The following is a 21,415-nucleotide window of genomic DNA, read 5'->3' as shown; positions in this document are numbered from 1 at the left end:
GGAGCAGCTCCCGTCACACCTGGGCGGGTCCCCCTGCTTGGGTGGGGGAGCTTGGACCTGCCCTTGACACGAGCCTTTTGTCACAGTGCGCTGGGTCGCCTGGGTGCGCTGTGTTGTGGCAACTGGGGCAGAGGTGCTTGAGTCGCCGTAGAGGTTGGTCAGGCCTCGGAGTGCTGCATGCGGGAGAGGACACTGAGGCCAGCTAGGGCTTTGGGGAACTCTCCCCCCCTGGGCTTTGAGTAGGACTGGGGCAGGTGCCAACACACAGCACAGCTCATGTGCTGAGGGCCATAGCCTGGAGCTGTTTAGGTGGCAAAGCCAGGGCCTCACTACGCCACGATGGAGGCCTGAGGCTCTGTCAGTCGAGGCTGCCTGATGTGTCAGGGCCTGGCTGTGGCAGAGTGCTGCAGCCTCTGAACATTTGCCGAGCTAGACACGGTAGTGGAGCAGGCGCTGCCTGGCCCCGACCATGTCTTGCATCCACTACAAGTTCTTCTCCAAGCTGAACTATGATACGGTCACCTTCAGTGGCCTCAACATCTCCCTCTGCGACCTTAAGTGCAAGATCATGCGCAAGGAGAAGCTGAAGGCAGCCAACTGTGACCTGCAGATCAGCAATGCCCAGACCAAAGAAGGTACGTGTGCGCAGCATGTGCTGGGCTTTGGGGATGTCCTGGCTGGCGACGTTGCAGAGCACCCCATGATGGCCGCAGCCAGCAGAAGCTGCATTCTGCCTTTTATGGCTCATCCGCACATGGCACGAGTGAGCCTGGGGCCCATCCTGCCAGCTGGCAGGAGCACCAAGAGGGTAAGCAGTGCCAGGGATTAAGTGGGGTGGAGTCATGAAATCTGATTGAGCATCCTGCTGGCTACACCAGTTTGTCAAATGTGCACACTGAGCCACAATGTCCAGAAGAGAGCCCCGAGCTTTCTAAACCCCTGAGGGGAGACTAGGTGAAGCTAGATCTAGCCTTAGTCTCAGGCTTGGTCAATGGTTCATGTCTAATGGAATGTCAAAAAAGAAAATCAAGGTAGAATCCAGCTAAAATGATTTGCATGGAAACCAAAGATGAAAAAAGGAAGCCCTCCCACTGAGACACAATGTTCAGAGTGGACCCCCTGGCTTTCTAAACTCCTGATGGAGCCTAGGTGTGGCTGGATCTAGTCTTAGTGTCAGACTTGATCAAGCAAATGTAAAGCACTGAGCAGATGAGAAGTGTGGCTTTGGATGGATTAAGCTCCAAGAAACAGAGAAAGGTGGCAGGCTCTCTTCTGCATTCTTTCACTCTGGAGCACCAGCAGCAGAAGTGACTCAGTTAACAGTGGTGAAAGCAGTGGACCTGAGTTTTCATGCTTTCACTAATGCCTGGCTTGTTTCTGAGCAAGCTAGTCAGACTTTAGAACCTGCTTTATGCAGGTGAGACTTTGTGGTGGTTTGTTTTTCTCCAGAGATCTATTGGTTTTGTAGCCTAATAGAAGCAAAAGCAACCTCAGTTAGTTCAGGAAAGCCCCCCCTGTATTAGCAGGCTGTCCCGTAGTGACCTCTGAGACCCTTTTGCTGCTGGCATTCAAACTGTTTTTAAAAAAAGGTTTAGCTGCTGGTGTTTGGTTATCAAACCTGAAAATGTCTTGATAGGTACTGTTAGTGTGTTCAGACAATGAAAGCACGATGTTACATACGAAATTTGGCTTCTGTATCTGTAGAGGCCTTCTCTGGAGCACTGTGTAGTTAATTATGTATTAATACGTGTCCTTTTGAATGTCTTTTTCTGTACTTCTGTTGGTTTCAGAATACACAGAAGATGCCCTGATTCCTAAAAACTCATCGGTAATTGTCAAAAGAATCCCTGCTGGAGGAGTTAAAGCTACCGGCAAAACAGATGTTCCGTAAGTGTCCACACAGCATTGCATTCTTGGCTGTTGGTTTCAGTGCGTGAACTGTTGTGATGCATTTGAGGCCTTCAGATTGTATCTTTCTTGTTAAAGCTTCCGTTAGATTTTGTAGTCACTGAGTAGATTTTCATGTATCGGTCCCAAAGCAGACTTATGTTTTTAGGCCTGCTGGGATACGGGGTTCAAACTCCAACAATGGAAACTTTTAAAATGTTTCTATAGGGTTTGTTCTTGGGGTTAATTTTTATGGGAACCAAGTTGTAGATCCTGTTTTGTCTGCGTGGAGAGATTCCTTGTTATATGTGTTCGCTTTTATGGCTTTTATAGCGAAGAGAGTTCTGCAGTGCAGTGCAATTAAGACTTTTTTTTTTGGTCACAGGGCTCCTCAGTCACACAAAACCCCTGGAGCAGCTTCTTTCAGGTGACATTCCTACTCCTATTCTTAGTCAATAAAGCGTATGTAACATGTCTAGTACTTTGGCACTTTCACAGCTAAGCATGGTAGATACCTGAACACAGTGCTTGGGCTTCCACAAAGAAACACTCTTCTAAAACTAAGCTGCTGACAGTTTTGTTATTTCTTTGTCAGATGACTGATTTTTTTTTCACTGAAGTAAACTTGCCCTTTGAAGTGTTGGGACTATCACTGTTCCGCCATAGAAACTAAAGTACTGTATGTGACAGCTGTTTGTAATACTAGGGATGTACAGATTGCCTGAAGCTACGTTCATAGTGTGAGGGTTGATTATTTAAGAACACAAAGCTGTACTAGAGACTTGATATATTTGATACTGATGTGGCAGAGAAAATATCTGAGGACTTTCTCTTGCACTGTTGTGTTCTGTATCTGTAAGTCTGACTTTGTGACAAAGCAGAAATGGGATTTTGGAGGTTTTTTAGTTGCACTGAATGACCAAGAGATAAGAGTTTGTGTACACAAATAAATTTCCATATTCCCTAGACTATGGGAACATAATGTTTTGATGTTCGGGATTTATAATTGATTTTTGGTGCTTTCTGTTGGGTACAAGTGCTTTATTTTAAGTTCTGATCACCTTTCTGTCTCCTCCTAGAAGTCGAACGGAGCCAGCGAGCAGAACATCAGAAGCAGTATGTAAAGACCCGATCTAACCCGTTTTTCTACGCACTGCACTGAATTCTAAACAATGTAGCCTTGTATTAATTTTCCAAACATTAACTTCATCTGTCTTCCAGTAAAACACAGTCCAGAGTGTAATTCCAATGCACTGATTCATCATAGTGAAAACTGAGTCACGCCATCAATTTGCAGAGTTCTGATGTGAATGTTGGGATTTATGCCTAGTAATGCATGGTATTTCCTATTGCATACGCTAGGATATGTCCTGTGTGACTTTGTGTTGTGCAGATAGTGCCTGATCATCTTTAGTTCACGCAGGTTCCAGGTGTGCCCAATTCAACTTGGTGCCACGTTCGAGATCTGTCTGCCTATAGTTAATAATGTTGTGAGTTTGTACAGCCTTTTCTGTGCTTTTTGTACAAACTGCACTTCAGCAGTAGTTCTCTGCAAACACTGCGGCCCATTCCTAACCAGCGGCCTGAGGACTTCATTGGCAAGCTACAGGCGTAGGCAGCTGGGAGGGAGGAGTATGTTTGCAATGGAGGAAGAAATGCCATGACTGTGCTTTGAATCCATGCTTTCATCGTCAGGAAAGATTGGGTTTGGTCTGATAGAAAGAAGAACAAAAATTCTCACACTTCCCAAACTGATTTGGAGAGTGTGTCCTGTGGTCTATTAAAATACAAGAAATATTTTTTCTCCATTTTTATAGGCTATTCTGTCATAGTAAACACCTTTTTTTTTTTTGTTTTTCCCAGTAATTTGAGCAGTTTCTTTTTTTCCTAGACAAATTGGCAGGTTACTTTTATGGCTGGTGGTTCAGATTGGTGTTTGGGTTTGGTGGGGTATGGTGAGTTTGGCATCTTTGCAGTTATTTGTCAAAGCATAACTGTATAAATGCATGTTTAAATGATGAGACATTAGCTGACCAATTTACAAACTACACTGCAAGTAAGTTTCCTGTAGTGATGTTTCCTTCTCAAATAAACTTCAGCATTTTTCACAAAGGCCCCTCTCTGAGGTACTCTGGAGCAGTAAGTCTATCTCCAGTGAGTTGGTTAGTTTAGTTTCGTCTCATTAGCCACATAGGCACTTTTCAGCTGTCACAGGTTTGGACTTTATTCTGAACAAATACAAATTACAGTAGGCTGGCAATGCCTCTTTCAGTGACACGCAGAGGATAGAGTGCAGATTTTCAGACTGCAGTAGAGGTTAACTCTTGCTATGTTTTGATTATAGAACTTGAATATGCGTTTATTTTTTTTGCTGAACAGGTGAATGATGAGCCTTCTGCATCTCTTTCTCTGGCCCAGCTTTTAAAGGTGTGTATATTTGTATTGTTGTAAAATATTTAAAAATAAGTGTTTCCTTCATGTTTTTAAGCCTCACTTGCAGTCTATAGATGGATAAGTGTTGTAATGTGAACAAAACTTTAATTTTTAATAAAGTATTTAGTTTAACAGGTATGTCTAATTTGATACTGTGCTGTAAAGAGTACTTGCCAGTTTGGGAAGACAGAAGGGGAGTACCTTCTCAGCCTCAACATAATGTTGCAGCGTAACTCATCTTCAGGACATAAAGCAGCAGTACCTCAAAAGCTGTTTACTGTTTTTCCTATGTTTCATTAAGTTTGTGTTGGAATCTAACAGCATCTTTACAAAAGAATTTAATTGGCTGTGTGGTATGGACATTTCAGGGCAGTTTGCAACAGCTGAAGTAGAAGTGTTTCTGGAACTTGGACAAAGGCATGGCTGGTTTTGAATTTCTGGTCATTAGAGGCATAGAAACATTCTTTGAACACGGCACAGTCCCCTGAATTCCAGCCTCTGGACAGTGGAGAACGCAATCAAATTTGTTTGCGTGCAGACTGTGCCAACTCTGTAAATTGTGTACTTGATTGTTCAGAGGAATGTACCAGTGTGTATCTGCGGTGTGTTAGCAGATGTGACCAGCTGAAAATGTTGCAATGGCCTGTTTTGGGATGGAATTGCTTGCTCCTTTGCCTCAACACTGTGTAACTTTGGCAGGACACTAATGACTGCCCTTTGTGAAAAAGCGTAGCGCTAGCCAATTAAATGGAAAAGATGGGAGTTAGTTCTTTCTCCTGAGAAGAGAGGCAGGAGTTCATTTCTAAGAACGAGAGGTCTTCCCACCGGCAGCATCTTCCCTCTCTCGCTGAAGAAATGAAATCTGGGGCCTTCGGCTGTCCCTGCGTGTCTTGGTTCTGTAAACCCATGTGAAGTTTTACTCTCAAATGTGGAAAACTGTGGTGTGCACATTGAATCTTTTGAGAAACGCACAAACAACACATAAGGCAGCTCAAAACTGTTACTTGCTCGAAACACGTTATTCAGGCTGGCTTAGCACAGGGGCAGTGTGCTGTGAACTAGTTTCTGTTTTATTATTACAGTGCAGTAAATGCCATAGTTGAATTTTGGTCTATTGCTAGTAATGTTTTGTGGGGTTTGGATATGTTTTGTAAACTGTTTGGGTTTGAACAAATCAGTCAAACGTCTGCAAAGTTTCCTGTAAACGTTAATGGAAATGATTTCATAGATGTCCATCTGGATCGTATAACTGGTAAGAAAAAACTGTGTATGTGAACAAGCCACTTAATAAAATGCAGAAACTGGTTGATTGCTCTTGTGAACGAATGCGTGTAGAAGTGAAGACGTACGTGGTTGATCTGAAAGATGGGTGGTTGGAGGTCCGAATCATTTACAGGCACTCCCTTAGACCTTTCTTGTGTATGGACTAGTGTGTAATAAAAGCACCAGAAAAATCAGCTGGCTTCAAGATCTAGTTCTGCACGTGGGTGGTATTACAATACGTCCATTAAAAGGACACAGTCCCCTGGAAAAGCCTGCAGGTTGTGCTCTCTGTAGTTAAATTCCTTAGTAGGAAGAAGTTAGTAGGGGGTAAATGCAGTTTGGATTGCCCACAGGACACGGTGGTCACATTTCTACTGAAAAGAACCTTGTGTCTTGCTGAGGGATCAGAAAGATTCCTTTCAGTGCTTTTGTGTCTGATGCTGAGTTTCAGCAAGCAAAAACTACAGCCCTGCCACTAACACTGTGTGTTCTTTTTAGTGCTGCAGAATGTAAATACTATAACTTGCAGAAATCTTTCTCAGTTAAATGCACAGTAGCTATCTTCTCCTTCAAATGGGCTGGAGCTTCAAAACCCGTTGAAAACTACTGCTAGGTCATTTCTTTTACTGATCACTTCAGTCCACCTGGAAGAAAAGTGGATCGGTTACACAAGTCTATGTCAAGCCTAAGGTTTTGAGTGCCCAAGAATGCTCTTTTCAAGTAGGCTAGCGGGCACATAAGCATCCTGTAGAAGCACAAAGTCTCCCCAGCGCACGCTCAGGACAACTGTGTCTTATAGAAGCATCTGTTTTCAGGCAACATCAGCTAGCATTGTGGTGCCCTTTACAGGACTGAGCAAGTGGTGTTGTCTTTGGCTGGGTGAGCTTGCATGTGTTTCTAATGTGTGTGTCAAATAATTCCGTGTTAAACAGACTGCCAACCTGGCTGAAGCCAATGCTTCTGAAGAAGATAAAATAAAAGCCATGATGATACAGTCTGCCCGTCAATATGATCCAGTCAAGTAAGTGTAGATAATGTCAAATCAGTCCTTTGATGATTATGGGAAAAATTGTGTAGAGACACATGCATACCTTTTTCTTCCTGAAACCTTTTCAGTTACAGGAAGAAGCCCTTGGGTACACCTCCACCATCGTACGTTTGCTTTCACTGCGGAAAACCTGGCCACTATAGAAAGGACTGCCCAAGAAACGGGGTAAGGTTTTGGGGACTTCCGGTGTTACTTTCTGACCTTGTTTAATTTCTGACCATGGCAGTCAAGTACCAAATACAGGAATAATCGTATTGAGAACTCTTGAGGGGAAATACAGAGGTTACATGGCAATGCTGAAAAGCCCTTCAAAGTTCAAGGGAAAGCCGGGATTATAAATGTAATTTTTTCTTTTTTCTAAGCCACAGGCCTGAAGTAAGTCCATAGATCTTTTCACCTGTGAGTTTACATGCATATTTTTATGTATTTTAATATTACTGGAAATGTTTCTGGTTTAGCTCTTTTTAATGACAGTTCACGTTTTCAGGATTTTGCACGAAATCAAGATGCTTCTGTTGACCCCATCTACTGAATATTTGTGTGTTTTACTGACACAAGTCCCTGGTTGAGTATTCATGCCCTTTAACATTAGTCCCTGAATGTATACTCATGAGGTATGAATTCAAGCTTCATCTATAGCTGGTGAATAGATGTTTCTCCAGTGGCTGACCCAGAGCCCTGACTTAAGCTTTCCCTCTGAATTGTGCTTTTGGGGGGGGGGGGAGCAGGTTTGTATCTCTTCTCCCAGTGCATCATGAGGCAAGGGATGTTTCACCCTTAAGAAACCTGTTGTTAAGCCAAAGAATGTCGACTCAGATCAAAACTCTGCTGAAGCCTTTCACAGGATCAGAGAACCAACTAGGTTGGAAGAGATGCATCAAGTCCAACTGATACTTCAGGACTGACAAATCCATCACGAACCATGTCACTAAGGGCCTCATCTATGTGTTCTTTTGAACACTTCAGGGACAGTGATTCCACCACTTCCCTGAGAAGCTGACTTAGGAGCAATAGCTGACTTAGGAACATCCTGGCCATGTTCATTTAGGAAAAGAAGTATTTCAGTTGAACAACCTTCACGCTGGGTAAAAGGAGAGGATTTAAAGGGTTTTGCTTCTTACAGTCATCACTGAACTGTCATTTTAAGTGTAGGTCTTAAGATGAGGTATGTCTGCATTTCTTTTCCTAACAGGACAAAAATGTCCAGTCTGTTCCCAGACTGAAAAGGAGCACAGGAATTCCAAGTAGTTTCATGATAGAGGTGAAAGATCCCAACACGAAGGGTGCGATGCTGACAAACACCGGCAAATATGCAATACCGGTTATTAATGCGTAAGTATGGAATTAATTGGACTGACCAAAAAGCGAATGAGAGAAAGCAGGCATAAACATCTGAGTGGCCATGCCACCAAGTTGGACTGCATCTGTAATTAAGGGAGAGGAAGCGCAGTCCTTGCATTTTAACCTTAAGACCTGTGACACTTACCCTCTAAAAAAGAGAGTGGTCATTCATACTTGTCATGCCCCTGGAAGCTGGTTCAGGTTGTGGTGCACCAGGGATCTGTATTTCTGCAAAACATTTTGGTAGTGTTGGCAGGGGACTCGTTCTCTTTGAGAGCTCATTTTGCTTCTGGTTTATGTTTCAAACGCTTCTTACAAAACTGTAACCAATAGCTGTTGGGTTGAGATTTCCTCCCCCTCCGAGTTTTTATTTTACAGAGTTATGGCTGTAGAAAAGTAGTTTCAGCTCAGTGCCTACACTTCAGAAGGCTAACGTGGAGTGAGAAGAATTCTGTCCAGTATCTTCTTTTGATAAAATGCAAAACTCGGAAAAGTATTCCTTTACCCATCTTTAAATTTGTTCTTTTTTTCTTCCCCACACGCCCTCCAGGGAAGCTTATGCTAGAGGAAAGAGGGAAAGGCCTCCATTTTTACCAGAGGAGCCATCCTCCTCCTCTTCTGATGGTCCTATTCCGGATGAGCTGTTATGTCTCATTTGTAAAGATATAATGACTGATGCAGCTATTCTTCCCTGCTGTAGAAGCAGTTATTGTGACGAATGTAAGTGTTATTCCCATATTGTTAATTCAAAACATCACATCTCATCTTCTGAAAGCAAACATAGCAGATAACAAGATTACTTTGTTACCTGTTCTAATTAAAACCTAAGTATACCTTGACTAGGAAAGGACTCGTCTCGTATAAAGTAAAAAAAAAACGAAAACACCAAAAAAGAAAAGGCAGAAAACCTGGTTCTCTTTCTACAGATCCAGTTACATCCTCTTTACATGCAGAGGAGTGCCTAACTGTGCAGGTGATTACAGTATTAGGTATCAAATGTTTGTCCACAGCCCTTTCTCTCACACAAAATTATACAGCCATCTCTGGTGACTGACTGTGGTCTACAGCAAACGGATAGTAAGGCATTTAATCCACATTCTTCTCCACGGGAGAGCTGGTTCAAACCTTCAGAACTCAGAGCTACCAATGCTTGTTTTTGAGATGTGCTTTGTAGCTTCATGCTGTACCCTCAAGACCACATTCACCAATGAATCATACACGTGTTTTGGTTAGAACCCAACAACTTTCCTTAGTTTGGATAAAAACTATTGTATTGTGATTACACTAATTATGCACAGGTATTAGAACAGCATTGCTGGAGTCTGAGGAATTTACATGCCCAGCGTGTCATCAGACAGATGTTTCTCCTGATGCTTTAGTTGCCAACCAGAGCCTACGCCAGGTAGTGTGATGAGTTTTACATCAGTTGTACAAAGAGCTTGTAAGGAGCTGAAAGAGAAGACAATATTACTGTAACATTAATTTAGCCTTAAGCAAGGCTAAATTGAATAAGGCTAAATTTACTTTTCAAACACATTATCTCTGACAGCTCTTTAGAGACAATCTGACAAATTCAGGTCACGCTTCTGTTTAACACAATCACCTCACTTTCAAATTTGGTGTTAACACTGAAGTATTTTAAATACAGATACCCTGAGTTAACCCTCATTGACATCAGTGTTGAATGCGGTGTGTTTATATAGCTGTGGTCGAATGCTGTTAGGATTGATAGCATTTCCAGGAGTACACGAGTCATTTTACTCCGTGGAGGTTTTGTTGGTGTATCTGCTGAAGTTTCAGATTACCTTTATAAAATGTTCCTCTGCCTCTAGGCTGTGAACAACTTCAGAAATGGAGCTGGCTACACAAAAAGGCTCCGTAAGCAGATTCAGCAGCAGCAGCAGCCGCCGCCACCACCTGCAGCACCACTCACGACTGTTATCCCTCCTGCTGCTTTGGTGACTGCCGCTGAACTGCCTCCATCTTCCTCTCTGTCAATCCGCAGCTTGTTGGAAGAGAAGGTAAGCTTTATTTCCACATATGCAGTGACTCCAGGATTTCAGTAGAGCTTATTTTGCAGCTGTTTGCCTTTATTCACAAGGGCTCTCAAGTTCCTGTACGAAGACAGCTAGCGCTACCAAGTCTTCTGGGCTCCCAAGGGCAATCGGTACCCACAGCTGGTAAGTAATGATAGCTTTAGAACTTGTGATAAAAAATTACCTTCAGATAAGCTGAATGGGTCTTTTTTCTTTTGCTTCTCCCCTCTCCAAAAGGTCATCCGAGGGCAGACAGTACCATCCACTCACCAGGTGCCAGAACAAGCTGTGAACTGTAAGTATGCTATAGAAATTCAATATGTAACTACTGGTAACCTAGGCTGTAACGTATGACTTAGACAACAGCTGATCCATAATCAAATAAGTGTGCACAGAGAGCTGCGGGGAATACAACTGGTAACTGATTTTTGAATGGCTCAGTAATAATTCCACATCCTCTTTTTCCTACCTACATCTAACACACCTCTTACCAATACTACACGCAGAACATCAGCTCTTGAGCAGTTTGTTATTAACAAAAAACACTCTCTAAGGCTCAATGTGGAGTTTCAGAAAGCAGCTTTCTTTATTGCAGCGCTGGGCGCACACGCAAACAGTTCCGCAAAGGTGAGCGTGCCCGTTCCTTGCCGTCAGCAGCTCTGTATTCAGCATACTCATGCATATTTACAGTCTTTCCAGGAGAGCATTTCCATACTCACGAGATTCCCAGGAGCTAATTATAATATCTGCATCTCAATTACACATGCGCTTTCTTGCGGAGTGGGGGTCTCTGATGGTCGCCCACAGTCTGCCTTACTGTGTTTACTGAGTGACATTTTTGCTTGCGCATGCTCGCAAGGTCCTAGTGCTGAGTTAGCAGAGGTACGGCTTTGCTTTCTTTGCGTTCCGGTCTCTGTTATCCTGAAGGTCTGCATCCTTGGTCTTACTTACTGCCTCCTTAGTTGTTACCATTCCCTTGATGTTCCTTCCCCCATCAGCTGGACATTCCTTATTCCCTGCGTGTCTGTAAGAACAGTTTGCTGTATTTTACTGTGTTAGTTTAAAGTCATACACTTTATTGTTAGTTTAAACCTATAATTGAAACCTACATAATGGCTTGAGTAATACTGCTGGAGGCTATGTTTAGCTCTTCAATTTGCAGTAGCATTAAGTTAGCAGCTAAAAGAGAAGAAAGCCCAAACCAAGTTTGGGAGGAAAAAAATTAGCGAGAATGACTGTTTTGAATTAACTTCCATTTGTGTGTGTGTGTGTTGTGGGTTTTTTTAAGATCCCAGCCTCACTGTCGTACTTCATTTTACTTTAGGAGTTCGCATACCTACTCCAAGCCAAGATCAGGTCCTTCCTGCACTGGCTGCTACTCTGGCTCACGCAGTTGTTCCCATTCACATTCCAACTTGCCATCACCGCAGTATCCAAGAAGAAGCAGGAGGAAGAGTCGTGACTATTCCAGGAGAAGGTCACATGGTCGTCACTGCTCAAGGTCAAGGTCCCCCCATCAAAGAAGACACCACTGATGGTCAAGGACCTGCCCCAGCCCTCTCCCCATCCCTGTTTCTTGTTCCATTCATTAAAAGGTCTGGGTGTTTGCTTCACAGCACCTCTCTGCCTGCAGTCATTTGCACAGCGGGAAGTGGGTAGGGGCTTAATGCAGCCCCTGGCACCCTGCAGGTGACTGAGCTGGGATGGGGATGGCCGCTGAGAGGATGGGTAGTTGGGGCATTGCTCCGGGTGCTGTGAAGCCATGGGGGAAGCCATATTGATTAGTATCAATGCCAGGAGGATAGAGACCTCCATCGCTGCCCCAGGACCAGCATCACTGCAGCGGGCTGGATCCAGCCCTGGGAAGGAACCATGGCTGCCCCAGGCGCTAGGCTGAGACTGGCTGAGCATGGGAAACTCAGCTCACACCTGGCTGGTGAGTGGGAATTGCTGGCTGGGGCTCACACAGCGATTTTCCAGAGCTGGCGCTGCAGTGGCTGCCCAGCTTGCTCCAGCCTTCTGTGGCCTCATCCAACGCTGCCTTGGCGTCAGCCAGCAAAAGCCCCGGCCCACAGGTGAGCCCCAAGCCTGTGTCACAAAAAAATCAAGCTGACCCATGAAGACCAAGGCAAGAGGCTAGGATGCAAAGGGTAGAATTAGAAGAACAAATATTTTTTCATGTGCATGTCATGCCCCTGCTCCATTGGAGCACACAAATGTGCCTCTACAGAGGGTCCTTATGCCCTTCAATCATTCAGGTACAAGACGACTTGCCTAATCACCAGCACCCACACTGCAAATTACTAATCCCTGTAAACCTTGCAAAGCAACTCCAGGTTTTCAGCATTCTCACTGCTTGCCTACTGATCCCTGGAGTCAGTCTTTCCTGAATTATTGATCTGTGATGCCAAAAAATGTTGGGAGGGGTTCCAAGATGTGTCTCAGGGGCTAGGATCAGACTTGTTCGTAAGGAAATCTTAAACTGGTGAAGATCTTTGTGAAGAGGAAAGGTGCTAATGAGCATATGCAGAATAATGTGAAATAGGAAGTAACTCTCTTCCAGCCAATACCAGGACATCCAGTTCCAACCCCCTGCCACGGGTAGGGACACCTTCTACTAGGCCACATAGAGGGGAAGCGCCATTAGGAAACGAAAATGTTGGAGCGAGGCCGGAGGAGGCCGCGGAGCTGCTGCGAGGGCTGGAGCAGCTCTGCTCTGGAGCCAGGCTGAGAGAGCTGGGCTGGGGCAGCCTGGAGAAGAGAAGGCTCCTGAAGGGGAGACCTCAGAGCAGCTCCAGTGCCTAAAGGGGCTGCAGGAAAGCTGGAGAGGGGCTTGGGACAAGGGAGGTAGGGACAGGCCAAGGGGAATGGCTTGAACCTGCCCGAGGGGAGACTGAGCTGAGCTCTTAGGCAGAAGCTCTTCCCTGTGAGGGTGCTGAGGCGCTGGCACAGGGTGCCCAGAGAAGCTGTGGCTGCCCCATCCCTGGCAGTGCTCAAGGCCAGGTTGGACACAGGGGCTTGGAACAAGCTGCTCCAGTGGAAGGGCTCCCTGCCCGTGGCAGGGGTTGGAGCTGGATGAGCTTTAAGGTCCCTTCTCAGCAAACCGATCCTGTGATCAGCACAGAACAGGTCTCCACGTGAGCTGTGTTTGCAGCTGGGCTCTGCTGTGCTCTTGTTTGAAAGCAGCCATGGCAAGTCTGCCGCTGCTGGGGGTGCCTGTTCAAGCCTGTGCTTCTTACTGGGGTTGCTGTCCCCAGGCCTTTTGAGGGTGGGAAAACAGAACAGGGCTATATGCATGTCACTTCAGGTTGCGGCTTATGTTGGATGTAGAGTAAAAAAAATCCTTGCTGAGAAACTTGTTAATAAACCTGTGATCCTGGGAAATGAGGAAGTTTGGAAGCCCAGCTCATTTTTAATTTCTGCAAGCTTAGGCCCGTGGCAAATCCATGCAGTAATTTTCATTTCTGTTTCTCAGTGCTGTAATGTTTGCTTTGGGAAGAGGGCTGGGACCACTGGGCTGAAAACCCGGCTTCAGCAGCTCCTATGTGGTTATTTTAAGAGAAACCATCATAAACCCATCCCCTGTTTGGGCTTTAGCAGGCTGGGCCATTCTTGCCCTGGGTGACTTTACAAAACTAAGCCCAGAATTGCATTTTCTTCCTGGAGCTGACAGGACCTGGGAGCCCTGAGCAGGCCGGCTCTGCTGGAGAAGAAGTTGATGTGTGAGACCAGACCAGATGTTTGGAAGCTGCCCCTAAACTAAAGGGTTGAGTCTGGGCAGCATTAACTGCTGCTCTGATGCTGTAAACACAGGCAGCACCCAGTGTCCTGTGCTGCGGAGCACTTCTTGAGAAAGATTGAGGGGCAGAAAAATACCAAGGAAAGTGTGCAAGTCCGATCAGAAGGAAAGTGTGCAAGTCCGATCAGAGTTAATGAGTAAAAGGACAATTAGCTTGTAATGGGAAATGGAGCTGGTGGTGGTGGTGGTACCGGCCCAGCCTGGCTGGCCTGGGGCTCTGGAATAATAGGCAGCACAAGGTGGTGCAAAGATCCACTCGCTTCATTTTCCTCTTTAATTTGGCTTTAAACAAAGGACACGGATGAAAGAATCCCAGGACCCTCTGCCACTTGGGAGAGGAACCCCCTCCCAGTGCCCTGCCTTGCTGAGAAGCTGCAGAAACCCTGGGTTGCTGTTTTATTTTACACTTGATTTGTTTTTGTTCCCTTGCATTCCTCCAAGAGAGGCGTTGCCTTGTCTGAATCCAGACACGGAAAAGGATTGATTTTATTTATTCATTTTTAATCAGAGTTGAAAGGGGAACAACAGCCCTGGAGCTCCTGGGTCATGGCAGTGCCCCGGCTGCTGGCAAGGATGTTGATTCCAGCTGGGACAAGCCTTAGAAAAACTGCGGACAACAAAAATACCTGGGGAATGAGAAAAAGAGAGGACCCGCAGGGTTTTTATTGACAGGCTTCCTTCAGGATGGGTGCCTGATGGGGCAGGATGGTGCTGAGTGTCAGTGGCCGGCAGCGGGAGCTGCTGTGGTTCTTGGAGGGATTTCACAGCCTTTTTATCTTGTTTTCACAGCAAATTCTGCTGCAGCAGGGGACAAACAACAGGTTGCTCCAGGCGGCTTCTTGGCACAGCACCCATGAGCAGGAGAGCTTCCCCTGTGCGCAGCTGCAGAGCAATGCAGATGGTGAATAAAGTGGTTTTTCCTACTCTGGGTATTTCCTATAACTAAAAAGAAATAAGAACCAGGAAATCAGAGAGGGGCAGCTGCAGTGATGTACCCTCAAAACCAACTCTGGTAGAGCGGGTGCTGGGCCTGCTCCTGTGAAAGGGCTGTGCTGGCCAGGTGCACGGTGAGCACTGATTCTGCGCAGCTCAGGCTTGCCCCATTGACCTTGCAGATGGGCAGTACTGCCATTGATTAGGTACTAAGTAAATTGCAGAGCATTAGAGGCACAGAAATGATCAGAGGGCTGGAAAACCTCTCTTGTGAGGAAAGGCTGAGAGAGTTGGGGTTGTTCAGCCTGAAGAAGACTCCAGGGAGACCTTATTAATCATAGAATAGTTATTGCAGCCTTTCCGTTCTTAAAGTGGGGCCGTAGGAAAGATGGGGAGAGACTTTCCAGCAGGGCCTGTTGTGATAGGACGAGGGGTGATGGTCTGACATTCCCATTTGTCTCAAGCCAACATCCCATCACCCGCAAAACCATCTGGTGATTTATGGACAAAAAGAACAAGTTGAAAAAGAACCAAAGCCCTACCCCCTAACCCAAACCCTAAGCCTAAACCTAACCCTAAACCCCCTAACCTTAACTCTAACACTAACCCTAAACTTAACCCCTAACCCTAATGCTAACCCTAACCCAAAATCGCTCATGTACTGGGACGAGCAGTTTGTAACCCACCTCTATCAGCTGCTGCAGGGGAGGAGTGGCCACTCAGCCAAGTCCCATGGAAACTCTTCCTTTATGCACTGGGACCTGCCTGAAACGTCAGGAGCCCATACACTACCCCTGGAGAACATCGTGGCCTCACCATCCTTGGTCACCCAGCCTCAGCTCTTCACAGTCCTCTGCCCTCACCCGTTTTCAGAGTGCACCTCTTCTGCCTGGGACATGAGTGCTCCTCAGCCCCCACCAAGGGCTGCTCCTCCCTTGCAGGACTCCTGCTGCTGCTCCCCGCCTGCAGCACATTTGGAAGCACAGCTCACATCGACTGCGAGGGGACACTGAGGAGGAGGCATGGAGGTGTCTTGGCACTCCCAGAGACCCCTGCACCCCCGTGGGGCACCCAACCCTCTGGCTCCAGGCCCATGGCCTCCCCATCAGCTGAGCGAGCCCAGCAGGAGGCTGGGAGAGAGAAAAAGGATCTTTGGGAATCTCCAGACAAAGTTGCTGCTCGTCCCAAAAGGAAGATCCCAGGAGTGGCCAAGGGCACAGCCCTGCCTCTGTGCCTTGAGCACCTGCTCAGCTGCAACCTAGGGCAAGCTGGGCTCAGCTCCAGGGAGCTGCAGTGAGGGCAGGGCAAGCACAGGAGCTCAGAGCTGTGTCCCAAAAGTACCCTGGGCCTGTGCCCAGCAGGAGCGAGGGCCCTGCAGGCAGAGCAGCGTGCCATCAGCCTGGCTTTCCCTCGCTGGCACTTTCTGTGCTAACTGCTGCACTCCCAGCCTCTCCTGTGTGCTCAGCTCGGTGCTAACATGACCCATCTCTGAAGGAGAGCCCAGGCACTAAGTCCTGGGGAAAAAAGACATCTCCAGGGCCGTGAGAGCCTTCTACCGCCTTCACCTCCTTGTGAGCACTGAGCCTGGGGCAGCTGCTGTTGTACACCAAAGAGGGGGTGCGTGTGTCCTCTGGGCTAGCCCTGTGCCAAACTGGGGGCAGAGCATGGCAAAGGCTCTGCTATTTCTGAGAGCACCTGGTTGGGAAAGAGGGAAGCGCTCTGGTCAGCGGAAATAGGAGGAGAAATAGGTTTGAGAAGGTGGGATGCAAACATCCTACCCTACAGCCCCCCTTCACACACACTTCATCCTTCCTGAGGGTGCTTCAGCACAGGGCCTTCCCTTGGAACCATTTCTGATGGTTTGGGGGCAGCAGAGCCAGTGCATCTCCATGGAGAGCTGGAATCGCACATTCTGCCTAGCTGAAACCAGACATTTTTCCATTTTGGGTTTGTGGAAGGAAATGGGGAGTGAAAGTTTCCCCATAGTGGGGTCAAAGACGTCACAATGGGGTCAATGATGTCACACTGGGGGGTCAATGAGGTCACAATGGTGCCAAGGACTTCACAATGCGGTCAATGACGTCACAATGGGGTCAGTGGGATATCAATGGGGTCAATGATGCCACAATGATGTCACAATGGGATTAATGATGTCACAACGGGGTCAATGAGATCACAATGGGGGTTCATGATGTCAAATGGGGGGTCAATGATGTCACAATGGTATCACAATGGGGTCAATAGGATCACAATGGGGTCACAATGGGGTCAATGAGGTCATAATGGGGTCAATGATGTCACAATGGGATCAATGACACCACAATGGCGGCAACGAGGGCGTAATGGTGTCAATGAGGTCACAATGGGGTTCATGAGGTCACAATGGGGTCAAGGATGTCACAATGGGATCAATGATGTCACAGTGATGTCACAATGGGGTCAGCGGGGTCACTATGGTGTCAATGAGATCACAATGGGGTTCATGATGTCACAATGATGTCACTATGTGGGTCACTGGGGTCACAATGGGGTCAGTGATGTCATAATGGTGTCAATGAGGTCACAACGGGGTCAATGAGATCACAATGGGGTCCATTTTGTCAAACGGGGATCAATGATGTCACAATGGGATCACAATGGGGTCAATGGAATCACAATGGGGTCACAATGGGGTCAATGAGGTCATAATGGGGTCAATGATGTCACAATGGGATCAATGACATCACAATGGTGGCAACGAGGTCATAATGGGGTCAATGAGGTCACAATGGGGTTCATGAAGTCACAATGGGGTCAAGGATGTCAGAATGGGATCAATGATGTCACAATGATGTCACAATGGGGTCAGCGGGGTCACTATGGTGTCAATGAGATCACAATGGGGTTCATGATGTCACAATGGGATCAATGATGTCACAATGATGTCACTATGTGGGTCACTGGGGTCACAATGGGGTCAATGATGTCATAATGGTGTCAATGAGGTCACAATGGGGTCCATGACGTCACAATAGGTGTCAGGGATTTCACAATGTATTCAATGATGTCACAATGATGTTACAATTGGGTAGTGGGGTCACAATGTGGTTGATGTCATCACAATTGGGTCAGTGAGGTCACAATAGGGTCCATGATGTCACAATGGGGTCAATGGGGTCACAATGGGGTCAATGAGGTCACAATAAGGTCCATGATGTCACAATAAGGTCAATGAAGTCACAATGGGGCCAATGATGTCAGAATGCTGTCTCAATGGGTCAATGAATTTGCAATGGGGTCAATGGGGTCGCAATGGGGTCAGTGGGTTCACAATGGGGTCAATGATGTCACAATGGGGTCAATGATGTCACAATGGGGTCCATAATCTCACAATGGGTGTCAAAGATGTCACAATGGATCAATGAGTTCACAATGATGTCACAATGGGGTCAATGGGGGCACAATGCGGTTAATGAGGTCACAATGGGGTCAATGATGTCACAATGTTATCAATGAGGTCACAATGGGGTCCATGAGGTCACAATAAGTTCAATAATGGTACAAAGTGATCAGTGTTGTTGCAACGTGTTCACAATGGGGTCAATGATATAATAATGGGGTCAATGAGGTCACAATGGGGGTCTATGATGTCACAATGGGGTCAATGAGGTCACAATGGGATCACAATGGGGTCAATGGTGTCACAATGGGGTCAATGATGTCATAACATCGTCAATGAGGTCACAATGGGTTCCATGATGTCATGATGGGGTCCATGATATCACAATGGGGTCAGTGATGCCACAATGGGGTCACAGTGGGGTCAAAGATATCACAATTGGGTCAATGAGGTCAGAATGGGGTCCATGATATCACAATGCACACAATGATTTCACAATGGGATTAATGATGCCCCAATGGGTCCACAATGAGTTCAATGACATCACAAAGGGGTCAATGAGGTCACAATGGAGTTGATAATGCCATACCGCAGTCAGTGATATCACAATGATGGCAAAGAGGTCACAATGGGTTCAATGATGTCACAGTGGGATCAAAGAGGTCACAATGGGGTCAAAGATGTCATCATGGGGTCAGTGACGCCACAATGAGGTCAATCAGTTCACAATGGGGGTCCATGGTGTCACAATGGGGTCAATGATGTCACAGTAGGATCTATGAGTTCACAATGATGTCACAATGTGGTCAATCTGGTCACAATGGGGTCCGTGATGTCACAATGGGGGTCAGTGATGTCAGAATGGGATTAATGATGACACGATGGGATTATTCTTTTCACAATGGGGTCACAATGGGGTCAATGAATTGACAGTGTCATCAATGATGTCATAGTGGGGTCAATGATATCACAATGGAGGCAACAAGGTCACAATGGGGTCGATGAAGTCACAATGGGGCCAATGATGTCTGAATGCTGTCTCAGTGGGGTCAATGAGTTCAATGGGGTCAATGGGGTCACAATGAAGTGAATGGGGTGACAATGGGGTCAATGAGGTCACAATAAGGTCCATGATGTCACAATAAGGTCAATGAGGTCAAAATCGTATCAGTGTTGTCACAATGGGTTCACAAAGGGGTCAATGATGTCATAATGGGTTCAATGAGGTTCCAGTGGGGTACATGATATCACAATGGGGTCAATGTTGTCAGAATGGCATTAATGATGTCACAATGGGGTCACAATGGAGTCAAAGAGGTCACAATGGTTTCAATGAGGTTACAATGGGGTCAATGATGCCACAATAGGATTAATGATGTCCCAATGGGGTCACAATGAGGTCAATGACATCACAATGAGATCAATGAGTTCACAATTGGGTCAATGATGCCATAATGTGGTCAATGATATCACAATGGATGCAAGGAGGTCACAATGGATTCATGATGTCAGAATGGGGTCAATGATGTCACAATGGCGTCAATGGGGTCTCAATGTAGTCAATGAGGTCACAATGGGGTCAAGGGGATAACAACATGGTCAATGAGGTCACAAGGGGTCCATGATGTCACAATGGGATTAATGATATCACAATGCGGTCAGTGATGTCACAATGGGGTCCATGATTTCACAATGGGTGTCAAAGATGTCACAATGGATCAATGGGTCCCAATGTAGTCAATAAGGTCACAATGGGGTCAAGGGGATAACAACATGGTCAATGAGGTCACAAGGGGTCCATGATGTCACAATGGGATTCATGATATCACAATGCGGTCAATGATGTCACAATGGGGTCCACGATTTCACAATGGGTGTCAAAGATGTCACAATGGATCAATGAGATCATAATGATGTCACAATGGGGTCAATGGGGGCACAATGTGGTTAATGAGGTCACAATGAGGTCAATGATTTCACAATGATGTCACAATGATGTCACAATGGGGTCAATGAGGTCACAATGGGGGTCAGTGATGTCACAATGGGTTCCATGAGGTCACAATAAGTTCAATAATGTTACATGGGGATCAGTGATGTCGCAACGTGGTCACAATGGGGTCAATGATATAATAAGGGGGTCAATGAGGTCACAATGGGATCACAACTGGGTCAGTGGGGTCACAGTGGGGTCAATGATGTCATAACGTCGTCAATGAGGTCACAATGGGTTCCATGATGCCACAATGGGGTCACACTGGGGTCAAATATATCACAATTGTGTCAATGAGGTCAGAATGGGGTCCATGATATCACAATGCACTCAATGATTTCACAATGGGATTAATGATGTCCCTATGGGTCCACAATGAGTTCAATGACGTCACAAAGGGGTCAATGAGGTCACAATGGAGTTGATAATGCCATACCGCAGTCAGTGATATCACAATGATGGCAAAGAGGTCACAATGGGTTCAATGATGTCACAGTGGGATCAAAGAGGTCACAATGGGGTCAAAGATGTCATCATGGGGTCAGTGACGCCACAATGAGGTCAATCACTTCACAATGGGGGTCCATGATGTCACAATGGGGTCAGTGATGTCACAATAGGATCTATGAGTTCACAATGATGTCACAATGTGGTCAATGGGGTCACAATGGGGTCCGTGATGTCACAAGGGGGGTCAGTGATGTCAGAATGGGATTAATGATGACACGATGGGATTATTCATTTCACAATGGGGTCACAATGGGGTCAATGAATTGACAATGTCATCAATGATGCCATAGTGGGGTCAATGATATCACATAGAGGTCAATGAAGTCACAATGGGGCCAATGATGTCAGAATGCTGTCTCAATGAGTTCGCAATGGGGTCAATGATGTCACAATGGGGGTCAGTTACGTCACAATTGGATCAATAATGTACAATGATTTCACAATGGTATCAGTGATGTCACAATAGGATTAATCATGTTACAAAGGGGTCACAATGGGGTCAATGATGCAATAAAGGGGTCAATGAAATCACAATAACGGGAATGATGTCATGAGTAGTCAATGACTTCACAATGGGGTCAGTGAGGTCACAATGGGGTCCATGATGTCACAATGGGGTTCAGTGATGTCACAATGGGATTAATGATGTCATGATGGCATCACAATGGAGTCAAAGGGGTCACAATGGGGTCAATGATGCCATAATTGGGTCAATGACATCACAGAGGGGTCAATGGGGTCATAATGGGGTCCATGAGGTCACAATGGGGTCAATGAGGTCACAATGGGTTCC

The 21,415-nt window shown here is 46.1% G+C and overlaps 2 protein-coding genes across 2 annotated transcripts; both read left to right on the top strand.

Annotated features, from left to right (window-relative positions):
• Positions 1-424: 424 nt before the first annotated feature.
• Positions 425-2,875, top strand: LOC133220280 (E3 ubiquitin-protein ligase RBBP6-like). Its single transcript, XM_061368223.1, has 3 exons — positions 425-635; positions 1,791-1,887; positions 2,273-2,875. The coding sequence occupies exons 1-3, from the start codon at positions 470-472 to the stop codon at positions 2,316-2,318; spliced, it is 309 nt and encodes a 102-aa protein (XP_061224207.1). The 5' UTR covers positions 425-469; the 3' UTR covers positions 2,319-2,875.
• A 2,437-nt stretch (positions 2,876-5,312) lies between these two features.
• On the top strand, positions 5,313-11,543 carry LOC133220246 (E3 ubiquitin-protein ligase RBBP6-like). The gene is made up of 9 exons (XM_061368196.1): positions 5,313-6,604; positions 6,700-6,796; positions 7,824-7,963; positions 8,523-8,692; positions 9,271-9,374; positions 9,805-9,993; positions 10,074-10,152; positions 10,246-10,303; positions 11,333-11,543. The coding sequence occupies exons 1-9, from the start codon at positions 6,567-6,569 to the stop codon at positions 11,541-11,543; spliced, it is 1,086 nt and encodes a 361-aa protein (XP_061224180.1). The 5' UTR covers positions 5,313-6,566.
• Positions 11,544-21,415: the final 9,872 nt, after the last annotated feature.

The sequence above is a fragment of the Neopsephotus bourkii genome, unplaced genomic scaffold (assembly GCF_033783945.1).
Source record: "Neopsephotus bourkii isolate Nb327-2 ecotype Australia unplaced genomic scaffold, CSIRO-AGI_Nbou_v1 NB_1433, whole genome shotgun sequence".
Taxonomy (NCBI): Eukaryota; Metazoa; Chordata; class Aves; order Psittaciformes; family Psittacidae; genus Neopsephotus; species Neopsephotus bourkii.
This window is presented reverse-complemented; position numbering and strand designations above follow the sequence as displayed.

Excerpts from the sequence above, each read along its gene's own strand:
- LOC133220246 (XM_061368196.1), top strand. The coding sequence starts at position 6,567 with ATGATGATACAGTCTGCCCGTCAATATGATCCAGTCAA. Across the intron at positions 6,797-7,823 it reads AGGACTGCCCAAGAAACGGG|GACAAAAATGTCCAGTCTGT; the intron begins GTAAGGTTTTGG and ends TTTTCCTAACAG. Across the intron at positions 10,304-11,332 it reads GCCAGAACAAGCTGTGAACT|GAGTTCGCATACCTACTCCA; the intron begins GTAAGTATGCTA and ends ATTTTACTTTAG.
- LOC133220280 (XM_061368223.1), top strand. The coding sequence starts at position 470 with ATGTCTTGCATCCACTACAAGTTCTTCTCCAAGCTGAACTATGATACG. Across the intron at positions 636-1,790 it reads CAATGCCCAGACCAAAGAAG|AATACACAGAAGATGCCCTG; the intron begins GTACGTGTGCGC and ends TGTTGGTTTCAG. Across the intron at positions 1,888-2,272 it reads ACCGGCAAAACAGATGTTCC|GGCTCCTCAGTCACACAAAA; the intron begins GTAAGTGTCCAC and ends TTTTGGTCACAG.